Source organism: Kryptolebias marmoratus, linkage group LG10 (assembly GCF_001649575.2).
Source record: "Kryptolebias marmoratus isolate JLee-2015 linkage group LG10, ASM164957v2, whole genome shotgun sequence".
Classification (NCBI taxonomy): domain Eukaryota; kingdom Metazoa; phylum Chordata; class Actinopteri; order Cyprinodontiformes; family Rivulidae; genus Kryptolebias; species Kryptolebias marmoratus.
Genome location: NC_051439.1, coordinates 18,906,397 through 18,929,923, shown reverse-complemented (window position 1 = coordinate 18,929,923; position 23,527 = coordinate 18,906,397). Strand labels below are relative to the sequence as shown.

At 35.7% G+C, this 23,527-nt stretch overlaps 1 protein-coding gene across 3 annotated transcripts in view; it reads right to left on the bottom strand.

Annotated features, from left to right (window-relative positions):
* The window catches only part of alk (ALK receptor tyrosine kinase), a 323,506-nt gene that overhangs the window by 68,174 nt on the left and 231,805 nt on the right, over positions 1–23,527 (bottom strand). For all 3 annotated transcript variants that reach the window (XM_017426185.3, XM_025008021.2, XM_025008022.2), the window contains one exon: positions 3,392–3,525. In XM_017426185.3, the coding sequence (XP_017281674.1) occupies positions 3,392–3,525 (134 nt within the window). The remainder of the gene's footprint in view (positions 1–3,391; positions 3,526–23,527) is intronic.

Below are 23,527 nucleotides of genomic sequence, written 5' to 3'. Positions count from 1 at the left end.
GTCCCTACAGATTGTTTAATGACATTAACGTGATAATTCTGATCGCAGGTGATTGTATTTAAGTATGAGACGCTTCATTTGGCTTCATGTAGGTCTAAAAGTAATCTGAGCCCATGTTGGTGACAGGTGCTGCAGGGGAAAGTGGGGGAGGTTCAGAAAACATGGCGAGTTGGTTTGGAGAGCATGCTGAGATGGATTAGGGCTTAGTTTGGGAGTGGGAGGTGTGTGGTGGGTGTTGTTCTGGGTGCCCAGGTGGTGCTGGAGGAGAGGACAACACGTCCACATGATTTTTCTCTCTGCGAGCTGCGTCTTATGTGCTGCCTGGCAGGAGAACACACTGAACCTAGATCTGAGAACAATTAGATGACATCCAACCGTGGCTGGATTTCCATGAGCACAGAATCACAAGCAACACAGACGGGGTGGAAACTGATTTATACAAGTTTCTGTATGTTGTTCTTAAATACATGATACTGATTCTCTTTATCTTTTATTTTTACTTAAAAACATACTGTTTTGATTTACGTTTAAGGTTTTATATAGGTTAATTCAAAACCTAAGTTGCTCTCCAAACATAGAAACAAACATAACCACAATCTTCACCGTCTCTAAATGGGTCACAAGATTTAAAGTTTGAGATAGTGTTAAGATTAAGGATAAGAAAAATGGAGAATTACATTTTCTGACTTTGTCTTCTATCTTATATCTTTGCCTATATATTATGTCCTCTGCTCCTTCCTGTATATCTGACAGCCAAATTTAGATAAAGACTCAGGTGTTGCAGATTTGTTATCAGATGGTCAGCTGTGAGATTTAAACTGCATACAATAAAAGGTTTTTCTGTTTAAATAACTGCTCTGATTAACAAAAGATAAAATCTTTAAAACATTCCTGTTAAATTATGTTTCTGAATAATTCAGAGCTAAATTTTTACTCATCATCAACCCTATTTCTATTTATATTCTGTTCATCTTTATATTGCTGCAGAGTGCAAAGAGACTTCTTTTTACATGTTCATGTTTTTAATTTCATTCATAAAAAGGCCTCTGGAAATAGCAAGTTTTATATTAATAGGTGGTTTTAGGTAAGGCGAAGCCCACTGGATCGCTTTCTATTGTGCAAAAAAAGTCTATTAACCAGGTGATCAGACCAAAGTGGACAGGAGATTAATTGTTCCCATGAAAAGGCTGCATAACGTTAGGCTAAAGTGCAGATTTCTTTTCATATTTGGAGCAACAAATGAAGCTCAATATTTGCAACATGCAAATTATTTCACAATTAAGTTTGCATGAAGCTCAAAAATGCAAAAATTAGGTAAAATCTGCAAAAATATCAACAACTTTTTTTTAAACAGAACTTCATTAACTTCACTTGCTTGTCAAGAATAATGAGAAATTAGGTTTCAGTTCTTCTACCTGAAAAGGAGTCAGAATCTAAAAATATGATAATTGGTAGCAGCTTAGAAGGGAAAGGCTATATGAGGCAGCTTGCAGCTGTCTGAAATGTCACAAAAATGGCAGTTAAAGATAACTGTTAATGTCAAGACACAGTATAGTAGAAGTGAACATCTGCTGGGTGTCGTAGGGTGTTTCTACAGGAAGGTTGAAGGTGCAGAGCTCCACTGTAAAATCTGCTGAAAAGAAAACCTGACCGGCTGTTCTGTGCAGTGAAGGACAGATTCTGGGGTTTCAGCTCAGCTGGCAGCACAGAAAATAGAGCATTAAAAAAATAAAAAGTGGCTTATGAATATCACTAAATGAGCAAATCAAATATAACAGTCAGAGAATGTGAAAAGGCTGATTCTGACTTTTAAAATGTTAAAAAGATGCAAATAACTTAAAAACAAAAAAAAAAAACAACAAAGCTTTTGGTGAAACTTTCTCAGAAAATGTAAAAAGTTGTGGTAGGTTTAAGGATGATTATTAGGTAGTCAGGAAAAACAAGCCTTTTTTGTATGGCCACATAATTATTATTTTACTATTTCATTGTTTATTCACTGCTTGTTTTAGTCTTTTTGTTTTTAAATGACTGCAAAACATGTAACTGTCTTTTAAATGTCTGTAAAATAAGCAGATGACTTTTAATCAAGAGTTTTGAAGTCCTCACCCTACATGTGTCTGACAGCAGATTCTGATCTCCTGTAAGGGTTTTGAGTTAACGGAGTCTAATTTGGTTGTTGAATAAAGTAGGAGCCTTCATGTTGATCAGTTTCTGTGTTAACCTGGACAGAAAAACACACTTCCTAACTAGGGTCAGCTGAAATACACTGCAGATCCTGAAATGTTTGACAGAATGAAGCTGGTAAACCTAATGGATGAATTAATAAAAAAAAAAAAAAACTGTCATTTTCTTATCATTGTAGCCTCAGTGGAACTGGCATTGGGAGCTTTTCAATATATATGTAAAAAAAGGGGTTTTTACAGAAGAATCAGGATTTTGCTTGTACAGCAGAAAAGTCTGCTTTCAAATAGTGCTTCAGAGTTTAAAATAGTCGTTAATCAGATAACTTTCATGAACAAAATGTAAAAAACAGAAGAGCTTTACTGTAATAAATTAGGATGAAAGAGTTAAATGAATATATGTTTTTTTACTTTAAACATTTTTTTCTTTTTGAAGCCTTTTCCAACCTGACTCATGAAGAAAAGTTATGCCTTTTAAACTACTTCAAAAACAAAACTTCTGTTAAATGCATCTAAATATCTCTGTAATGCAAACAAACCTGTGAGATAGGATTACATGTTGCGCCTGTTAAACCTCCATTCCTTGCAGTAAACAAAGACTATTTGTATAGTTTCTCCGAAATGAACACATTACATGTTTGAGTGAGAGTTGCTCAGGCTCTCTGTCTTGTTCAGAGGAAATTGAATCAGTTTTATTAATTCAATTTTGGGAGATTTTGAGGTTGACAGAGGAGGATATTATCTCAGTCTCGACTGGTTTACGCATTTCATTCCACGATGTGGAGTAATGACGTTAAAAATCACAGTGTAGCTGTGCAGTTTCCAGACATGTTTGAGTTGATATTCTGCAGACATGTGAGACACATTAAGTCAACACACACACCCCACACACACACACGGGAAAAACAAGGAAACAGCTCGCGTCACAAGAAAAAAAAAAAAAAAATCCCAACTGTTGTCATCTGATATCTTTTACAAATTTATTCAATTTGTTCTAATTTCTAAAATTTCCTAAAATTTAACTTCCAGTTGTTTAAAAAATGTGCAGCAGGATTTGTTGTTTTCCACAATATTAAGATGAGAAAATAAAGCAACAAAAATAGAAAAGCCCATCTTTTAATCTTCAGAAAGGCAGTTTTGAGCCTTCAGTCATTTCTGTTTTCCCAAGATGGGTAACAGTGTCTCATACACGCAGAGAAAATGTCACTTACGCATGGTGCAGTTGGTGGTGAAAATGGGCTCGATGATGGCGGTATCATCCTGTGGGATCCTCTGATCGTAGCTGGCTGAGACCCGAAACGGGGATCCTTCGTGGGTCCCCAGGGTGAGTTGGACCACGGCCCAGCTGCCAAGGAGAGAAAGAAGGAGCAGGGTGAGTGCGAGGAGCAGACACCATGGTTGACACAAACACCCACACCACCTGCAGGGGTCAGGAGTCAGGGTAGTCTGGACCAGCTCAGCCGGTCTCCCTAAAGTCTCAGAGGATGGACTGTCCAGGGCTTCACAGGAAGCTGACATGGGAGAGTCCTCATCCCCTTCCTTTTTATGAGCGACCCTTTCTTCCTTTGTCTGCTGATGCATAGCCCACCTAACCTCTGATAGGTCTAAAACAGGTTCTGAGATGATCCAGAGTCTGGTGGAGCCTCTGCACAGCTCTTCTAGCCAGACCTTTGTATGCGATTGAAAGCCACGAAGGCAGCAGGTGTGAGGCAGAGGAACAACACTCAGATAAAGTTGTTGTTGTGTATCAGAGCTGCAGTCCGGAGGTGAATGCTGTCCTCCCTCTGCCACCCGCTGGCTTTGAGCAGTTCAACCAGCCCTAATTTTATTAAGCAAATTGAATTCATTTCTGCCCGGCTCTGAGCAGCTCATCAACAATCTCTCTCACTCTCTTCCTCTTTCTCTCCTCCCCCCCATCTGCTGCCCATCCCCTCAGTAACAAGTCAGGACACCAACTATAAGCGCTTAGCTCTGTCCTGGACATAGAAATGCTCCTGATCAGAGTTTTACACACAAACTCCTACCACCTGCACATGATAACAGTAGTTATTACCATAATAAAGGTGTCACGAAACCCTGATAACACATGAAATGCTTCAATGCACAAGTAATCCGAAAAACAAACTCTGCTTTTAAAAACTGAGCACAGCTTCCAAAAACAGGTCACAACTGCAGACTGATGTGATGCAGGACTCACTAAAGTCAATTTACAGGACAACACTCCCGTTAAAGTATTAGGTATATAAAATAACAGATATCTTGTTTTTAATCTTAATTAAAAAACGAGCAAAGGCAAATTCAGTATTCAACAAAATGTGGAGGGTTTAGCTACTTTAACACTTTCTTTATTCATGTTTTTGCTTTCTTCAGAGGTTGAAAAAGAAGTTTTTGACTAACAGTTTATTAAAAACTCAGGTTTTTAATCAGTTAGAAAAGTTTCTTCAACTTATTACAAAGTACTTTTAGTTGAAAGTATTAGTGACTTGATTGACGTGAAATTCAGCACTTTAAAAGCATTGATTTGACTTCTTTATTTGGTTTCAAGTAGTAAAGTATTTTTGTGGTGATAAAACTGTTCAAGACTGATAAAGAATCCTTTCACCTTCCTGTTTTTTTTTTTTTTATTTTTGATACTTTTATTATCAGGATTATCTGGAAAATTAAGGATGAATTTGCTTACAAATTTTACCAAAATGTAGGCATAGCCTAAGACAAACTTTTAAAGAAAAATCCTGATATAAATCTAAAAGAATATTTTCAGTACAGATGGAGAAAGTGAAAAAAGATTTCCCAGATATGTAAACACCAAATAAAAAATGTACAAGAAATGGGGAAAATAAGCCCTCAAAATATGGAAATAGGTTAAACATCAAGCAGCTAGATCTATGAGATGCTGTTTGCCTCAAGAATACATGGATGTCATGAAGAAAATTTAAACAACAGAGAATTAAACATTTTTTTTCTATCGTGGTAAATCCCCCAACACAATTCTAATTGTGTGTAACAATTTTGCTTTAAAAAGCAAAACTTGGTAATTTGAGTAAAAACATTTGCAAACCTTTCAAAAATATATTTTACCAAATAAGCTGCAAACATTTTTGTTAATAAAGTGCAGTTTTTTTAGTTCTGACTAAATTATTTAGGGACTAAAACGGAACCATTTTCAATCTTTTGTAATGGCTTTAACCAGCTTCAAACTGTTGGTAATGTTAAACTAAGAGCATAACTCAACATTTCAATTATGACGAGTGTGCTGGGAAATAACAAGCTGTCTGTGTTTACTGTGGAGCTTATTTTATGCTTTGTTAGAGCAGCAAATATTCATGCACATTCACGCACACAAGCTGCAACAACCCAAACAGGCTCTGAGCTTTTCTGATTTCCCAAACGTCTGAGCTCCAACCCTACAGGCTTTCGCTTTTTTTTTCACTGCTCTCACCTTTGCCCAGTTTCTTCTCACCAAGTTGCTTCTTGCTGCATCTCTCGCCCGCTTTCATCACTACTCAGAGAGGAGGCAGACCGAATGGGGAGTGATGTTACAGCACCAAAGTACACCGTTACCAAGTACCTCTGGAGTGTTGGACCTGCTCCCTGCCTTTTCCCATAATAAAGAGGAAATGAAACTCCAGATACAGTAAGTGCTGCCACTGTCTCCTCGATAACCTTGAAATGATTGGCCAACTAAGTAATACACGTACTTCATGCTCTCCGTGAAATCACTAACAGCTCAGTCACGGGTCAAACGAGAAATGGCCTGAGCAAATCCTCAACAGGAAGATAAAAAAAAATAAAAAGTCTAAATTGTGGGAGAATGCTTGGGTTCTTTTTCCTAAATGCAGTTAGTTAAAGGTTAACGGCCTACCATTCCTTACAGGAATACATATCATTCACTACTATTCTTGCTGGAGTTTTAAGCTAAGCTCACATTATGTTGAGATACGACACAGTCACAGCAAATTTGGTGAAATGATGTTATCTCGTGAGACATGATCGCTATCAGAATATGTGTTGTGAATGACTAAGCTTTTACCACATCACACTTTAGCTCAATATGTGCCAAACTGACTGGGTGAGAGCCAGTTCTGTGTCAGTTAGCTGTGGCAGCCATCTTGAACTGTGCTGACTTCAATCAGTTGTAGAGGTACATCCAATGTTTAATTCCTGATTTTGGTAACAGACAGAAACAAAAACATTTTTGTCTGCTTTTCACATTTTAGAGGTGAGCGATAACTACTAAACACTCTTGGACTTTCCTAAATCTATAACACATGAATGCAATGATACAAACCAGCTTGGGCAACATGTGCTCAATATATTGAAATTGAAGAAGCTTTGCTGCATTTTATTTAAAGCGAAAACTTTAGACAGTCTTCATCGACTTACAATGAAGCAAAAATTCTTCACAAATTCAAGCCTGATGAATTATTTTAGCATCTTTTCTGGCGCCTTACAGGACCGATAAACTGAGCAGCAGATCAGAGCAGAGCTGCAAGAGAACATCACTCAAACATTTAAATCTTATTATTATTATTACACCACACAAGGCACAGCCGTCCTAAATATAAATAAATGAATATGAATGATAAAGACTCCTCGTGCAGGAATTATGTGTACTTGACTAATCCGGAGGCGGATGCTAATAATGATTATTGTTCTATTGTGGCTCATATTGGAGTGTTGGTTATTTAAAATCACCTGACCTTTGGTGAAAGCTACTCTGTAATGGGAAACAAAACGGCTCAGACCAGCAATCTTCTCATTTCATAATGCTATTCATTTCTGCTCCCTCAGTACCCACTGCTCTGGCTAATGTAGGTCTTTTAATTTTCATTTGGTGTGTGTTTGTGTGTTTTAGTGAGGATGTAGGATGCTTCTCTCCTAACCCCATTAAGGCTTATTTTTCTTATGTGTTCTGGTTTGCATTATCTTTCGAGTCTCATCTAGCAGGAAATAAGTGAAGAATTGTGTTTTTCTTCCAGGTGTTCATGCTTTTCTACTGCTGTGATTTCTACTGAGAGATGACATCATCCTATGTATGGTGCTGAGTGTATCAAGAACCCAGAACCATGAAATATTTGTCCATTTTCTCAGTTTCAGTCTTTGTGCCAGACTTTTTATTTCATTGTTAATTTCTTAACCACCTAACTCTGACATATGAATCATTCAGGGATAAAAAGGCTCCTTAACTTAAGGGATGAACCAGTGTTGTGTTGACAACAGACAACTTTACAAAGAAACATTTTAAAAAGATTCTTTCAGCTCTTTTGTTTCCAGCATCTTATGACAAAGACAGTTTCTCAGGTCCTGTGTCAGGTCTTTCTTTTGAGGAAAACAAAAAAACTCAGTCTAGACAAGAAGCAGAAATATCGATAAAAATGATGAAAATATCCACAATATGCTGCTAGGCAGCGATAATGTTGACAACGACAAACAAAATACAAAACAAGAACATTATGAGCATGATTAAAGACTCCTAAATTAACTATAGCCTGTTCATTTATCATTTCTTCCCAGTCTTTAACCTTTTCAGCCTGTAGTTAAGGTTTATTAACAACAGAGTTTAGACAAAACCATCCAGATGTAGATTAAAAAAAAATCTATCATAAAGCCATAGTGGGCAGGCATAAAATAGGCTGATTTGTTACAAGTCTACATGAACACACACAAAAAAAACACAAAATATTTAAAGTCCCCACACTGAATTGTGTTTTTCAAAATCTCACTAAAAATGCAAGTGGACAAGAGCTGCAAATGCAACAAAAAATAGAGAAATTTGCAAATGATTTGTAAACAGTGGCCTAAAAGCATCTAGCTGATCTGCTACAGATAGTTCTTTTTTTTTTTTTTTTTTTTAAGCCAGGCACGTCTTTTGTACTTATTTAGTTTATAAATTTTAGGCACTATGCACAATACGCTGCCATGACTGGGTAAAAAAATCTGGACAAAAATGAGTACAAAAGCAGCCAATGTTAAAAAAGAAACAATTTTGAAAGACCTTTAGAAAGTCTGAAGAACTACTGATCAATAAAAAGATTTAAAGATCACAAAAAGGTCTGTCTCCTTGGAAGTATGAAGAAATGAATTCTTGAAGAAAATGATTTTAAATGTTTGCTTGTACAGAAGTTGATCAAAACTCAGATTTTTAAAGCACTTGTCAAAAATGAATGTTTTTTACATTAAGCGATGCTTCCAAAATTAAAATATTGCTCATAACTATTATTTTATCAGGTAAAATTGGGTCAAAACAGAATTTAGTTAAAGTAAAATGAAAATGAGGACTTTTATTTAAATTACACAACATAAAACCAAAATAACATCAGTGCATTGTGAAAAAGTACATAATGTGAAGGTTGTCAACAAAATGTGGAGAATGATATAAAAGCAATCTACCTCAGGTCCTCCAGCCTAAGTGCACTGAAAAGAAAAGGCTTTAAATCAAAACATTCAACTTCAAGTACCCTGTTGAATGTATCTGCTATAAAACTAAAAGAAGGGAGAACAGAAATGGAAACTCCTTTACATAGTAATTGGATTTTTAACCCTTTAGAGACAAGGTTATATGTTTCGATCACATGTTATACATAGAAGTGTTTTTTTTTCCATGTCTGTGGTGAGGCTGATTGAAAATGATAATGCAAACAAATAGGCTCACATAAAGGTTGGAAGGGTTAAAGAATTATGGGGAGGGTTTCGGGGGGCTGCTATGATTGTGCTGGATGGGGATCTCTCTTTTAAGCCACATTGATTGGGACTGTCAAAGGCACAGAGCACAACCAGTTTAACCTAAAGTGCAGATCAGACAGAATGCCTCGACATGGCCCCAGGTGGATAAATTTTACTTTCAGAAACTAAAAACCACACTTTTGAATGCCTTTCATCTACAAAATCTGATAAACCGCAACGTGGCAGGGAGAATCGGTCATTTCAAGACAGAACTCAACACTTAAAGATTTATTTTTCAAATTAACTTTACATTTTTCTCTTTATATTTATATTTATATTTATATCTGGTGTAGGGGAAATCCCTTTAAGCCACATTTGAAGAACACTATATGCTTTATTCTCCAACATGTGCTTGTCCAGCAGTCATTTCATTGTGGTGCTTTATGAGCCCTATAAACTAAGACTGGGTTACGGGACAGTAATAGTTGGGTTTTTATGATTTCACAGACTGAAACCAAGGATTGCACTCAAGGGCCAAGTCAAGTCTTAGCTGCTGTGAATTCAGATGAGTTTCACCTGAATATGTCTCTCTTACACTTCTGTGCAACGCACCTAAAAAAAAAAGAATCAATCTGCCAAAAGCAAATTACAGAGGATAAAAGCAAGCTCTACCAAATAAACAAGATAAAAGACATGCAGCTGAGTCCACAGGGATTTATTTTAGTGTCACAGTTTCAGAAGGCCTAAAAGGAAATGCACAAAAAACCCAGCAAAATTAGAAATTTATCTAAAATATTTCACAAAATTTCCTAAATTTACTGACTGCAGAACTTTTTTTTTGATAGCTAAAAATCCCTTTATACCATTTTTAATAAATTGTTTTGTCTTTTATATGCTGCCAAATAAAGTTATCTGACAAATGTGCACATTAGTCTACTACTACATATGACAATTATCCACAAATAGACAATTTTTACTTGCTGTAAAAAAGGAATTAAGAGAATTGCATTGTCCTAATTTGAACAATGGACACAATCAGTCCAAATATTGGACTCTCAAAAGCTGGATCTGCAAAACTATGTCATGGAGGCAAATTCTGATTATGTAGTTTTTTTTTTTTTAAAGAAAATGCATCCCAAACTCTAAGAAAAAAAAGAAGCTATTTATTAATATAATAAAAGGAGCCTGGCCTATGAGAGTAAGTGTCAATGAGAAGAAACTTGAAAAATAATGGATGAGAAAAAGGAAGAATTTCTTACAAGTTAAATACCAATTATGTCATATTGGAAAAAATGTTTCAGTTCACTGATTATAAACACATTTCAGGTCTGTAAAACTTACATTTGGTGCATGCCAAAACTGGAATGCAAAGATCAAATCTGTCAGATTTAAGTCAAAACTAAAAATATTTTTCCACAAAACTTTTAGAGATTAAATTAAACAGGGAAAATCATCTGAACACAAGTTCTGATGCTTAAAAAAAAAAAATCTATAACGAAAATTGAGAAAGGCTTTAGGTTGATTGAAACAGATGACCGAGACCTCTCAGTATTAGATGTACGGCACAGCAATGCATCACAAAAATGACATGTCTCCAATAACACCCATATTTAAATGCTCTCAGCTGCCCTCTGCTCTGCTGTCCTTATAAAGGTTTGCTATTCTCTTAAGTGGTGGAGCAGATCTGATTTCCATTAAAGTCTTAAAATAGGGTAATATTTACTGTGGTATGGAATAAATGGTCTGATAAGATTAAGAAGAGGTTAGTTTTGGGAATATATAAAATTAGCCAACAGTGAGCTGTAAGCTAAAACACCAACAACCCTTACTTGTTTTTCTGCTAACAAGTTATGTTTTTTGATATAATGATGGAAAATATTCTGCATGAGTATGTGTAGATATTTAATGATGCTCTATGGTCAAAACAAACCACTCAGAGCCACACAAAAATGAAGAAGAGGGGCAATGAACCAGAAGAATTATATTTTTAATAAACCTAACAGTCTCCTGAATCTTTTTGTTTACTGCTGATTGGCAGGTTGCTTCAGTTCACAACCCATCTGTGCTTCGATTTCTCCTGCCAATTTTATCAGGGTTCAGGAATAATTAAAAATATCTGCACCACACAAAAAAAGCAACAAGAAAAACAGTTAATTTGAACACAAAATAACCTGAAGAACAACTGGCCTATCACTGAACTGAATGGTTACATTTCACATTCGGTTTGATCAAATTTGGACAAAATTGACATATAAGTGTTTGTGTTAGTAATAATTTATGTATTTGCTTGGTGAAGCAATAGAGTCAAGAGCCTACATCCTTCTTTCATTTTTGATATTTTCAGAATACATTATTTTGTCATTTTGTTCATAAAAATATGTGAAAGAATAGAAAAGAAAGAATCATTTTAAAAAAAGGCCGTTTCAGGGTTTAAGTATTTTGTTTTTTACTATTGCCTTTAAACATTTTGCACCTATAGCAACCCTGAAAGCCCAAACACCCCCCAACAAGACAAATCTGAGCTGAACTCCTGTGTAACATTACTTTCATTCTGATACCCTTCATGTTGCTGTCAAAAGGAATGAGTCATTTCCAGGATTAATGATGATGATCTGTTGAATCACTGCAGACCAGAGAGGCATGGACTGTGTGTTTTTATGTCTGAACAAGTAATTGGTAAATTCTTCACTAACCTTGTGAAGGACGGGAAAAACATCTACATACATCACATGCACAGGTTATGGCCACAGCTGCGGTCTTTATATGCTTGAATAATCAATATTCTTTAACAGAAAAGTAAAAAAAAAGATCAAATGTAACAAGTGAATCCACACTGCAGATTATTTGATGATTAAAGGGTCAAGCCATAAGATCTATACTTAAGATCCATGGTCAGGTTAAGGCAATAAAACAGGGGTGGCCAACATTTTTCGCACCAGAATGGCTTTTTGATTTGAAGGAAAAAACAACAACAAACGAAAAAATATGGGCGCTTTATGCTACCAAAATACAGAGAAAGGCTTGTCTTATTTTCCTGGTAGGTTAGAAAACAGCTAACCTTAGATGCATACTGATAATTGATTTAAAAAAAAAGGAAAACCCTTTCAGATTTTATCTTCCTTTTTGATAACAAGTTTGTTGCATAGTTGGCATGTCTGGTAGAAACACATTAAACAACAATACTCTCCTAAGGCGTCAACATTGGGACTAAGTTGCTCACGCAGCTTCAGCAGAGTGTTTAATTTGGAGATCCACAGTTTAGACTCCAGCCCAAAAGATAATAATGTGCTGGTTGGTCAACTGCCAATTTAAGTAAAAAGAAAGAAGTATTTGAGTGATTTTGCACCAGGAATTAAACACATTTTTATGTCTGCCTGGCGCCTGAGGGAGAACTTATTCTACTGTGGATAACAGCTATTTCCTCACAGAGCATTTAAAACAAGTCTTGTTTTTTCCTTTTGCTCATAGTCTTTGCTGTGTGTTAAGTCTCACCTTCTAAATTAAAGTTGTCCTTGCATATGTTTCGTCTGCACTGTCACAAATCTGTGCTAAATCACAGCTGAGATGATGGTCCAGAGGAGGAGCCATGGTTTAGGCTTTAGAATATTAAGCATACTGAATGAAAATCGATACTAATTTTAGTTAAATCCAAACTCAAAATGTTAGATTTCTTCAGCAAAGACTCATATTTCTCTGTTTGGAAACTTACATCTTTGTTTTCGTTAGTCTAACCAAGCAAAGATTTAGTCAAGTACAGAGAAATGTTTGTAAATGGATAAAAAGGTCTTGTTTTAAATGTTCTCTAAATCTTTAAATTGTTTGGATTCTGTTCAAGTGGGCCAAATTAACTATTTCATAACATTTTGCCAATGTGTACACTAAAATCACATGATCCAGATTAAGGAACAACATGACTTACTCTAAAGTAAACCTTACTACCGTACATTAAAACAAATGATCTATTTTTATCTTAGTTGGTGAAAAATCCTGACCTACTTGCAGAAGACACATGTGCAACAGTTACAAAAGATACCTCCCACTAAAAATGGCTGCTTTGAAAGTTGTGCTGCCTATTATAAAAAATTACAGTTCATCTCCAAAATCTTAAACTTAGTTTTGTTCTTTTTTACACATTTTGTTGTGAGACTGTGTTGCAGTATCGTTGTGTACAGATTGTCAAAATGGCTCCCACCTAAACTCAGTCATGTTCATCACTGCTTTCTGTCTGTCAGTCTTCTACTCCTGTGTGTGATCATTTCATTTCCTTTCTTGTCTTTGCAGCAGTCAGCCACACCTCTCCATATGCTGTATCATAACCTTTTCACATTGATCTCTGAGATGGTTTCCTCATGCAGCTCCACAATCAGATGGGTTATTCCGCCCACACCCCTACCGTTCAGAATAATTCAGAAGTTACGGCTCCACAGTTGGAGTGCGGTCTAATGACACTGTGCTGATTGAAATATCACAGCAGTTGTGAGGTGGGAAGTTTTGGGGTTAGGGCTTTAAGGTACCAGAAAGACATGTAGGAACTCATTCTTCTCACAAAATAATAGAAAGCATCATTTTGCTCAGCTCAGTGCAACTAGCACAGATGATTTAAAGTGATATCAGCTCAGGTCTTTGTCGTTAATGTAGCTTTTGCTGTTCATTCTCCAAAGAAGCTCCTTACATGACTGATCTCCAACCAATTCCTTTTTTCATCTTGTCAATGCTAAATTAAACTGCATATCCAATTTCACAAGCTCTTTGCTGCACCTCACATGGCACATAAAGCACGCTAGACCTCTTATAAATGATCAGATTCAGTGATGAAAACTTTGTCTTTTTAAACGACTATACTATTACGAAGATAAAAGACATGCTGGGTGGGGGAGTCAGGGGGGGAGAGATCACATGGCTCCTTGCACTTTTTAATTATGACCCAAACTCAATTACTTTGCAACCTGGTAGTTTAGAGAGCCACAGGAAATTGCTCCAACAGAGTGACAGTGCTTGTGATTAAAGCACTTTGTAAAATAAAAATCCTGAGCTCGAAAGGAAACGTCTTATGGCTAAAAGTTTACCCCCACTAATTGACTTATTTATCGTGTCACATGCCAGACGTGTGGTTTACATGTACACGTGTAGGAAAACACTCTGCTTCTTGTCCATTTAGCACTATATTTAGCAGACATGCAGTGTACCAACACAGAGCACAGCAGACAATTATAAAGACACAAAAGATAGATATGAAATTACTCATTTGCATTCTAGCAGAGATGTTTGCTCACTTGAAAGTAAAACGCATGAGAGAGTTTAAATGAAACTTTATTCTTCAGATTACCGCCAACTTTGATTATAAAACCATTTTTTGCAAGGAAGGAGATTAAAAGAGTAGCTGTTTGAATAGTGTCTGAATATATTTTCTTTGTTACATGAAACTTATAGGTACTGCAAATCCCTAATTATGTATGGAGATAATTTCTGTGGACCAAGTTTGCTTTTACCTCTAAAACTACTCTGACCATTTAGGACCAACCGCTGTCATGCTAATGGGAAACTTCTCCTGTAGAGAAATGGGAACAGTCCAAGCAACATCTATGTACCATAAACAACAGGATGTGGATTTTCCCAGCAGAGCATTGTGCTGCGACATGATGAGCAGTTTTACTCTCCTGTCACTGGTACTATTGTTCTGGCTGCCAGTGTGTTTGCAGCTGTAAGAGCCTGCTCTGCTGAGATGTCAGCAATGTTATTGAGTTTCCATTCTTTTGGACCAGACTGGGGTCACTTTGGTTTGGTTATGGAAAAAGAAGGGATACATCTATGAGTTAAGACCCAGGGACCAAGTTTTTAAGAATATTCATCAGCTCACCAGCTCGTCATTTGTTTTAGTTACAAGCCCATTTGGAAATGCTCAGCGACACGAATGGACAAGGTGTTCTGAATATGTGAGAAGGCAAAGGTCTGCTCATTTTTTGGTGAACAATCATACCTAAAGAAAGATCGACTGTGCCCGCTGTGATAAAGAGATAATGAAACACATATTCAGAGCTGGTGGTGCTAAATATCACTTGCATGACTGCAGGTTGGTGACAAATTGAAGCACCAGTGTAATGACATATTGAAACAAAACAGAGATGCGTTTGTTTATTATATTAAACCATTTGCTTTTCCTTTTGTTTGTCCTGTTGGGCATAAACATAAATTTGATTGAACACTGTTTTTGTTCGCTGTGATTGCTGTCCTTCAAAACAGAAACATGTCATTGGATTTTAAAATATTTTTCTTTTTTACTTTGTCTTACAATCTGGAATGTAAATGGATTTTCAATTTAATTATAAATAATGGATCAAGACAAAATACTCCAAAAATAATGACGACGAAAAAAAAACAACCTTTTTTAAAGTAATCCAAAAACTAAAAAAATTGAAGAGGGGTGTGTGTATATGTATTCATCCCATAAGGTTTACAATCCAATCCATTATTTTGACAAACAGAATTAGTTAAATAAGATTCCCTGTAGACAATCTAAGAGTCAAATAATTTCCGTATTCAGTATTTATGCCTGTTCTAATAGCCCCAAGAATCAACACCAGTTCTACACTAAAGACTGGTGGTGTTTAAAACTACCAATAAGCAAGAGACAGCATGAAGACCAAGGAACTTTCCTCTCTATACAGGCCAGAGAATGTTGTGGAGAAGTCCAGATCATGGTTGGGTCAAAAATAAATAGTCCAAACCCTGAACATCCCACAGAGATTAAATAAATCCTTTATTAGGAAATGAGAAGATGAAGTCACCACAGCCAACCTGTCCACCAAAAATGCATGGAAGCATGAAATCATTATTTAAAGAAACATTCTGGAGGCCAAAGATGATTTTAATGGAGCTGGGCAGTTCTACAGAGATGGGAGTTATCTCCCCAAAGGACCACTAGAAGCTGAACTTTTTTGGAAAAGTGGCCAAGAAAAATCATGGCTTAAGAAAAAAAAAAGTTTGAAATTTGCCCAAAAGCAAATTGGAGGCTCACCAAACATGTGGCAAGAAGGCGTTGTGGTCAGATGAGACTAAAATTGAAGTTTGTAAACATTTCCACCATCTCCACAGTGAAGTATGGTGGTGGCAGCATCAGGCTGTGGGAACTGAGAAACTGGATAGAGTTGACAGAATAATGGATGGTTCAAAATACAAAGAAATCCTTGAAGAAAATCTCAGTCTTCCAGAGATTTGACTGGGATGGAGGTTCACCTTCTTGCAGAACAATGACCATAAACACGCTGCTAAAGAAGCATCCCAGTAGTTTAAGTAGAAACAGTTAAATGTCCTGGAATGACCCAGTCAAAACTCAGACCTCAATCCAATTGAAAATCCCCGATTTAAAAAATTGTTGGACACAAGTAGTACCTATTCAACTGGAAGGACCTGGAGTACTTATCAGCAAAAATGTGCAAACTTTTTAGTGAATCAATATGCCAAGTTCATAGAGTTTCCCCCTAAAGGTTAGGGTTACGTCATGGATCTTCTAAACAGGAATAAACTACAACACTCTAAAAAATTAGAACTCTGCTTAAAGAGTACAAATTTTGCCAAGACCAATCCTTCATTTTTTTCCTGTTTTTTCCCTCCCCCAATTTTTTCTCCTCTCAAGATAAAGTATTCATCACTTAATGTAATATGTGTGCTGGGATGGTGGAGGTATTAACTGAGCAGAGGAAAGAGGTGCAGCAGCAACATGAACATGTCAGAGAGAATGATGGAAACACTGCGGCTCCAGTAAAGCATAATTGGAAGGCTGCGTTCTGTAGATGAGGTGTGGAGAGCGGAGCAGATTGTGTTATAACGTAGTGCTGCAACTTGAGTTGACTGTAAACAAGCTTGCAGGTATAAAATTTACTTTGGTAGCTGTATTAGCTTGTTGTCAAATCTATAAACTAAGGGGGAAAAAAAATACAGGAAGGTTTAGTATCTGGCTGGATGATTCCTGTGAGGAAACAGCAGGGTGATGATGGGTTACATTCATAAAGCAGGACTTTTCCCAAGATTCATACATTTCTTGGCAACACTTCCATGCTTTGACTCAAATGTGACAGAGCAAGTTAAAAATTCAAAAAGGAAATTGTGTGTGTGTACGTTAACACTATATTGAATTATATCTGAATCTTTGTCTATATAAAATGCACTGGAGCTGTAGCATAAAAGTCAAAATTATTTTTTTTAGATTCACTGAACATAAAATGTCCATAAAAGTCAATAGGTACTAAAAAAATATGATAAAACTTGTAAATTAATATTTTTTTTCTTTCTTGTTACTTCTTGTTGCATTCACTGGTTTTCTTTACTAATGATGCCAACTTTGGAGTACTTTTTTATTTTCATATTATTTTTCCATTTTTATGGAAGAAATACATTTTTTCTCTATGCAAGCATTTCAAATAAACAGATGACAGAAGAGTGAATTTTAAGTAGGTGAAATATAGTGTTCATTTTCTCCATGCTGAGGGTGAACTTAGGATGCATGTTTACTGGGGAATAAAAGGGAATATGATAGTGATATTTACTTGAAAACTTTGAGCCTTTGGTTGCATCAAAGAACTGTTTTCTAGGCTTAAATATGTTTAGGTCACAAACCAACACCGAGAGAGGGGGCGTTTGGAAAAGAGCTTGGAAAGCAGAAATCAATGGGAATGCGATATGATTTGGTTTTAATGAGGGCCAAGAGCTAATTCGAAGCAGCAGCAAGAAGTCTCTTTAACAGAGCTTCGTCTGTTTTCACTTTTTGCGAAACCTGAAGTAACCTCCAGCATTGAATAGGGAAACATTAGGAGAAAATTGTTGAGCAATAACAGAACACTTTGCTTGTCTCGTCTGAAAAAAGCTTTTTGACACACTACAGATTTTTTATTTCCGGCTCTCTGGATATACTTATGCCCTTCAATGACATTTCTCAACATATGGAGTGATTTATGTTAGTCTTACAGAATGAAGATGCACTAAAAACAATAAAACCTAAAATTCTGTCACTGTTTGTTTCCATTTAAAAGCCACAAATAGTTGGTTGGCTTAAAGACAACATCTGAGGTTGGGTTAAAACTTCCAGAAAAGGAAAGTTTAGATGTTTTAAACTGGAGTTCAGTGGAATGGTTGTGAACAATTAATATCTTACTTGTTGTGGATAGCTCTTTGAAGAAAAAGAGTTTAATTCTGACTGGATTGATGAGCTAAGAGCTAGTCCTAACAAAACCAAAATGTGTTTCTGCCGTCTCAAAACAGCTTCAGTCTCTAAAAGATTATAGCAGTTCATGTGAAAAATACTTTTTCAGTTTTACATTACACCTTTATTCTAGTAAAAACTAAACATTTCTGCTGCTGCCACTATTTATGTTTGCAAATGGTAGGTACAGTAGCATTTGCATCAAGAGCTATAATTTATTTTTTGAGGAAGGTGTATTTTCCAACAGCAACAATCCACTTTGAAGAAATTTGATTCTGTGCGGACTGATAACAGAACCAAGGCCAAACTGAGGTTGTTTAACAGGTAAGATGTTAACTGGTCATAACCTTTCCACAAAACCCCACTTCAAAAGATTTGAACTCACACTTTAAAATGGACTGAAGTTTACTGTGAAGGACATTTTATGTTATTTTTGTTTCCGCCACAGTTTCTCTGCAGTCAGTGTGTGTTTTTAGGGCTGAAAGACCTTTTGCTGAAGTTCTTCAGTTACATATTTGAAAAAAATGTACAAAAGTGATTGAAATGTCTATTTTTAAATGTTATTTAATGTTTATTTTAATTTAAAATAAATTGCTGGTCAAATAAACCTAAAAACTATCACCATTATAACTTAACTACAAATAAAACTATAACAAAAGGTTGCGGTGCAAAGAGTTTTGGGTCTTACATGAGGCCTGATTAAGAATATTTTGCTGGAAGCATAATGATATTCTGCATGAATAATTACATAAGCTGCAATCATGAGGAACAAATCCACGATCAAATGATTTCTGCTGCTCCTGGGAGAATAGCTTTATGTTTATGCACAAATCCCCTTAAATGTTTACATTTTTTTTTACAGGCAAATGACTCAGTTTTGAAAAATCACTGTTAATTTCAGTAATAAAAGGCAACCAAAGTGCAAATATTTTGCAATTATTAATAAATAACAGGATCCAGAGATCATATTTTCAAATAAAAAAACAGTTTTTTGCCTGTGAAGACATTTGGTTTTCTGTGACCGTTCAGGCTTTCCATCACTGTGAGTGCCTATTTAATTCAGACACTGCAAAAGCAATTTTGATATTCAAAAATATTCTTGCATCATTGCCTACACAAATTACATCTAAGCACAGATGCCCGGTCTATAGGTTTTTTTTTTAATATGACGCCAGTTAAAATAAACTCCCTGCAGTAAAGTTCTATGGATGCTTTATTGTATGAAAAGATATAGGTCTATTTCTAACCATTACATGGACGTAAAAATGAACGAGCACTCTGTGTACTGAATCATATTAATGGGTTATTTTTCTGTCGTACACAACAACTTGAAGAATGAATAAGACCCAATCTCGCAGCTGATTAAATCTCTGCAGCCAGTCTGTTTGTTCCAATTACAGCCTCTCATTTGAGAGATGTGCCGAATATTTCCAAAACAGTGTCCAATCACGCTCGCCTCATGTGGGTATTGTGATTAAATTTTGTACATCTCGGGGGAAGGCTGCTTGATGGCGCAAATAACAACTGAATGAGTTGTCGTCCTTAGAGTTGAAGCCTGAGGAATCTCTCAGCAGAGAGCGACTGACTGCTGTGATGAAATACGTGACGTGTCAAAAGAAAACAAAAGAAAACAACAACCCCAAAACAAAAGCAACTTATTCTTGTAGCTGGTTTGCATGTTAGCAATATTATGTGAAAAAAGAGAGAAGTTTCATAAAACTTGAAGGAAAATAAGTAACAGAAGAACAGTTTGGATGAGATCAGTATCTCTTTTCTAATTAAAAAAACAAAAACAAGAATGGTCGAGAATACACTCTTTGCACATTTATTCACCTAAACACGCCTTTGCATAAAACACTAAACACATTTAGCATGAAATATTTACATTTTCCTGGAAGGCAGCTGGTGGTAACTGCCCAGCAGGAGAAGAAAACACTGCTGCATTCACAGAAACAAAGGTAGACATGTCATGAAAGGTAAAATTCAATTTGTTTTCCCAGTGATAAACATCAGACGTTGTTGCATCTACAAGAAATATGTCCAGAAAAGTACATAATGTCTTGTTGTTGCAGTTTTATATACATGAACTCATTTCATTTAAATGAAAATTATAGAATTACATAGAGCAAAATGTAACTTATTGATCTAAAAATGCCTTCCAGGACAGTTTCCCTCTCCAATTCAATGAAATGTTGCTAATGCAGGTTTAAGGAATACAACACTGAGACAGAGCAGGGAATACACAAAAGTTGGAACAAAAAGCAGATGATACATATTTTAAGTGAATCTGGGCTTCTGTGTCCTGTTGTTTGTGTACCTGTTGTTATCACATCATGACTCAGCTTTTATTTTCAGTCAGATGTAGATCCAGGACATTTTAGATCAAAGTAAGCTAAATTTAGTGTTTGGCCAAATTAACTGTGGCCAAAAGATTTAATTAAAGAATCATCAAAAATCAGTGATGTGTTTCCAAGTTGGGGACATAAATGCTTAAATGCGCTGTAAGGCATCATACATTTTTGTTCTCCACAGATAAGCATGCAGGACATAGTTATACAAACACTAAATATGATTAATGTGCGAATCTTTATCTTCCAAATTAAAACTGCACATCACTGCACCCAGAAAATGTTAATAGGATGGCAGTAATGTGTCTGCTAATGGAAGCATATTTGCCATGAATTTAGATAAAAAAGGCACCTCCATACACTTTCATTTGCACTTTTAAAAAGCTCCAAAAGTGTAAAAACAGCATCCAGAACAGTTTGGTAGTTTACAAGCGTGTGAAAAAAGACTTTTTACATTTCAGCAACATCCAGAAAATGAACGGTTAGAGATCTGAAATGCTTTTTTTTTTTTTTTTTTTAAATTAAATATCACCAACAATAAATAATAAAACACGAGAGACCAAAAGTAAAGAAAGTGAGCTCCTGCTCAGCCAGTAAACAAAAAGGTTTTCAAACATGGTCATGATTTTATGCATCTTTTTAAACGAAGAGGAAAAGCTTCTCCTTCGATTAGAAGCTGACATCCGAAAAACGTTGTTACTGTGAAATTTTTAGCTGATGTGCTGCAATGCTTGTCTCACTAAGCTGTTTAACATTCATGCAACTTGAAAATTAATTCATGTAGAGTTCTGGTTACTTTTCCATCAACTTTTAAGCTTTACAACATCAGCTTCCAGACAAACTGACTGTGATTTACAAAACTAAAGTTTCCTTCATCCCACTGTGGCAACATTTAAGACCCGAAAAGAAACAAGATAATTTAGTATAATGTTCTTCTACAAGTAAAACAAGTCATTTTATTTTTGCACATCTCACATGAAGAGAGAAATCCTGAATGCCCGACTCTGTTTGCTTCTCTGAAATCTGCAGCACATTTCGTTCAAATTGAATAAAATTGGGCCAGGCTGACAGAAAATGAATCACAGTGAAAAAAGAAAACTTCATATGAATACATAGTGAGAACACTTGCCATGAAAACCTCAGAAAATAAAAGAAACAGCATTCCTTATTTGCTTTCTTCTAGTCTTCACAAACAGCAGTTTGCTTCACTGATTTACCTGCAAAACTCAAGACGATTTAACTTTGAGACAGGCCAAAGTGTAAACCTGTATTTTCTTCATCTTAAAGGAAATGTGCATGAATATAAACATGAAACTGGGATGGTACAGAAAATGGACAGGCACTTCATCCATTTATTCTGATTTATTTTTATTGATAGTGGGAACCCAAGATACTGTATTTCAAGTTTGGTTTTTGTTTTTTTTAGGTCAGCTTTTTAAAATGTAGTAGTTCACATTAATTCTTGCATTTCCAGGCTGTCCAGAGAAGTCAACATGTTCAAAACCTAAAATGAAACATTTTTGCTTCTTGTGATATGCAATAAAAACATTAAAATTAGAAATGAATGTTCTGATTTGGAGTCGAACATGACTAAATAAAGTTTTGAGGGGCCTAAACAGTTCGAAAGATTGTCTAACTCTCATATTTGAAAAAGGTTTTTGTAAAAGAAACAAACATTGTGCCCTTTTTTTGGTAAAATCAACAAAAAGTACAGAAGAGGAGTTCCAGTTCACTGCAGGTTTTGAACCTCCTGTCTCTCTTTTTTTTGTGTGAGTTCAAGTTCTACTTCTCGCCCGTCAGTTTAGGGTTTTCCGACTGTCTTTCCTTTTCCAACAACAGTCTCTATAGAAAGTCTTGTTTAGTGAGCTCATAAATCTCTGTTTCATCTGTACAGCTCTGTTTGATTTTAAAAAGTGATCAGATCTGACCACAGAGGCTGATCAGGAACAGTTGTGTGACGTATTCTGCAGCTCTGGAGGAGATCTGTCTGTTCAAACAACAAAGAATATGTCAGCCGGGGTCATAAGGTCGGCTTGAAAGCTGATGCAAACTTTAAAACAAGTTACTTTTTATAAAGCTTGTGTTTATCTTTTGTACTGGATCATGGAGGATCTTCACCAAGCTGAATGTTGCAAAGGTTTATCTTCACCTTGTTTTCGTTTTTCATGAATGCTCAATTTTTTTTTCCATATTCAACGTTTTCCCTAAAATGTACCAAACTGTTCTTACAGCCTGTTATCTTTCAGATGAAGTTGTTTCGCTTTTATCAGCTGAAAGGTCTTTAAATGTGCAGGGCAATTTGTCATTTCTTAATGGTTACTTTTAAAAAATAGCTTTTAAATGAACACTTTCATAAAGGCAAATGTTAAAGTGCAAACAACTCTTTTTTTCCCCCAGAAGAGGACCTTTGCTTTTATTTTAGAATGCTGCACAGCTGCAGAAATGACAGAACCTCTGATCCATTTCATGCTTCAAACATTCAGAACTTTGTGTTTATGTGTGAACCATGGTTCTCCCTTTAGCTTTAAATGGTTATAATGTTATGATCGATCAGTGGGCAGAATATATAGTCTCTGAAATCTCATTCACTTCCAGGAGTGAACGTCATGTTTCACCTAAACTTCCCTATTGGGAACTTCTCAAACTCATTTCCGGACTTTTATATTATTTAAAAAAAAGAAACTAGCAGCAACAGAATAACTCATTTTTCTTCAAAACATTCTTAAATGAAAAGTCTAGGTCACAATCTTTTTCTAGGTCACACTTTTAAAGGCTTTATGTGCTTTATGTGTTCTGAACCTCATTGTAAATATATAGTAATAATACTAGCTAAAAGAAAAGCTTAAATAATAATTATTTTTTGTTTAATTTGAGGTCATGTCTTTTCAAACATCAAAACGTAGGATTGTAGTTGTAACTTTTACACAAATGCATCTTTACATGTTTGTTCGCAAAATATCTCATGAACCACTAGATGGATTTTATTTATTTTTTTAAAAATCGGATGCACATCTACAGCTGATCAATTTGATGTTAATCCAATTCATAAAATCAAAGTTAATCAACATTAGCTAACAAAAAAATGTCTCTAACTCTGTCAATTTTACAGATATTGAGCTAAAGTTTGAAGAGGTAGTAGT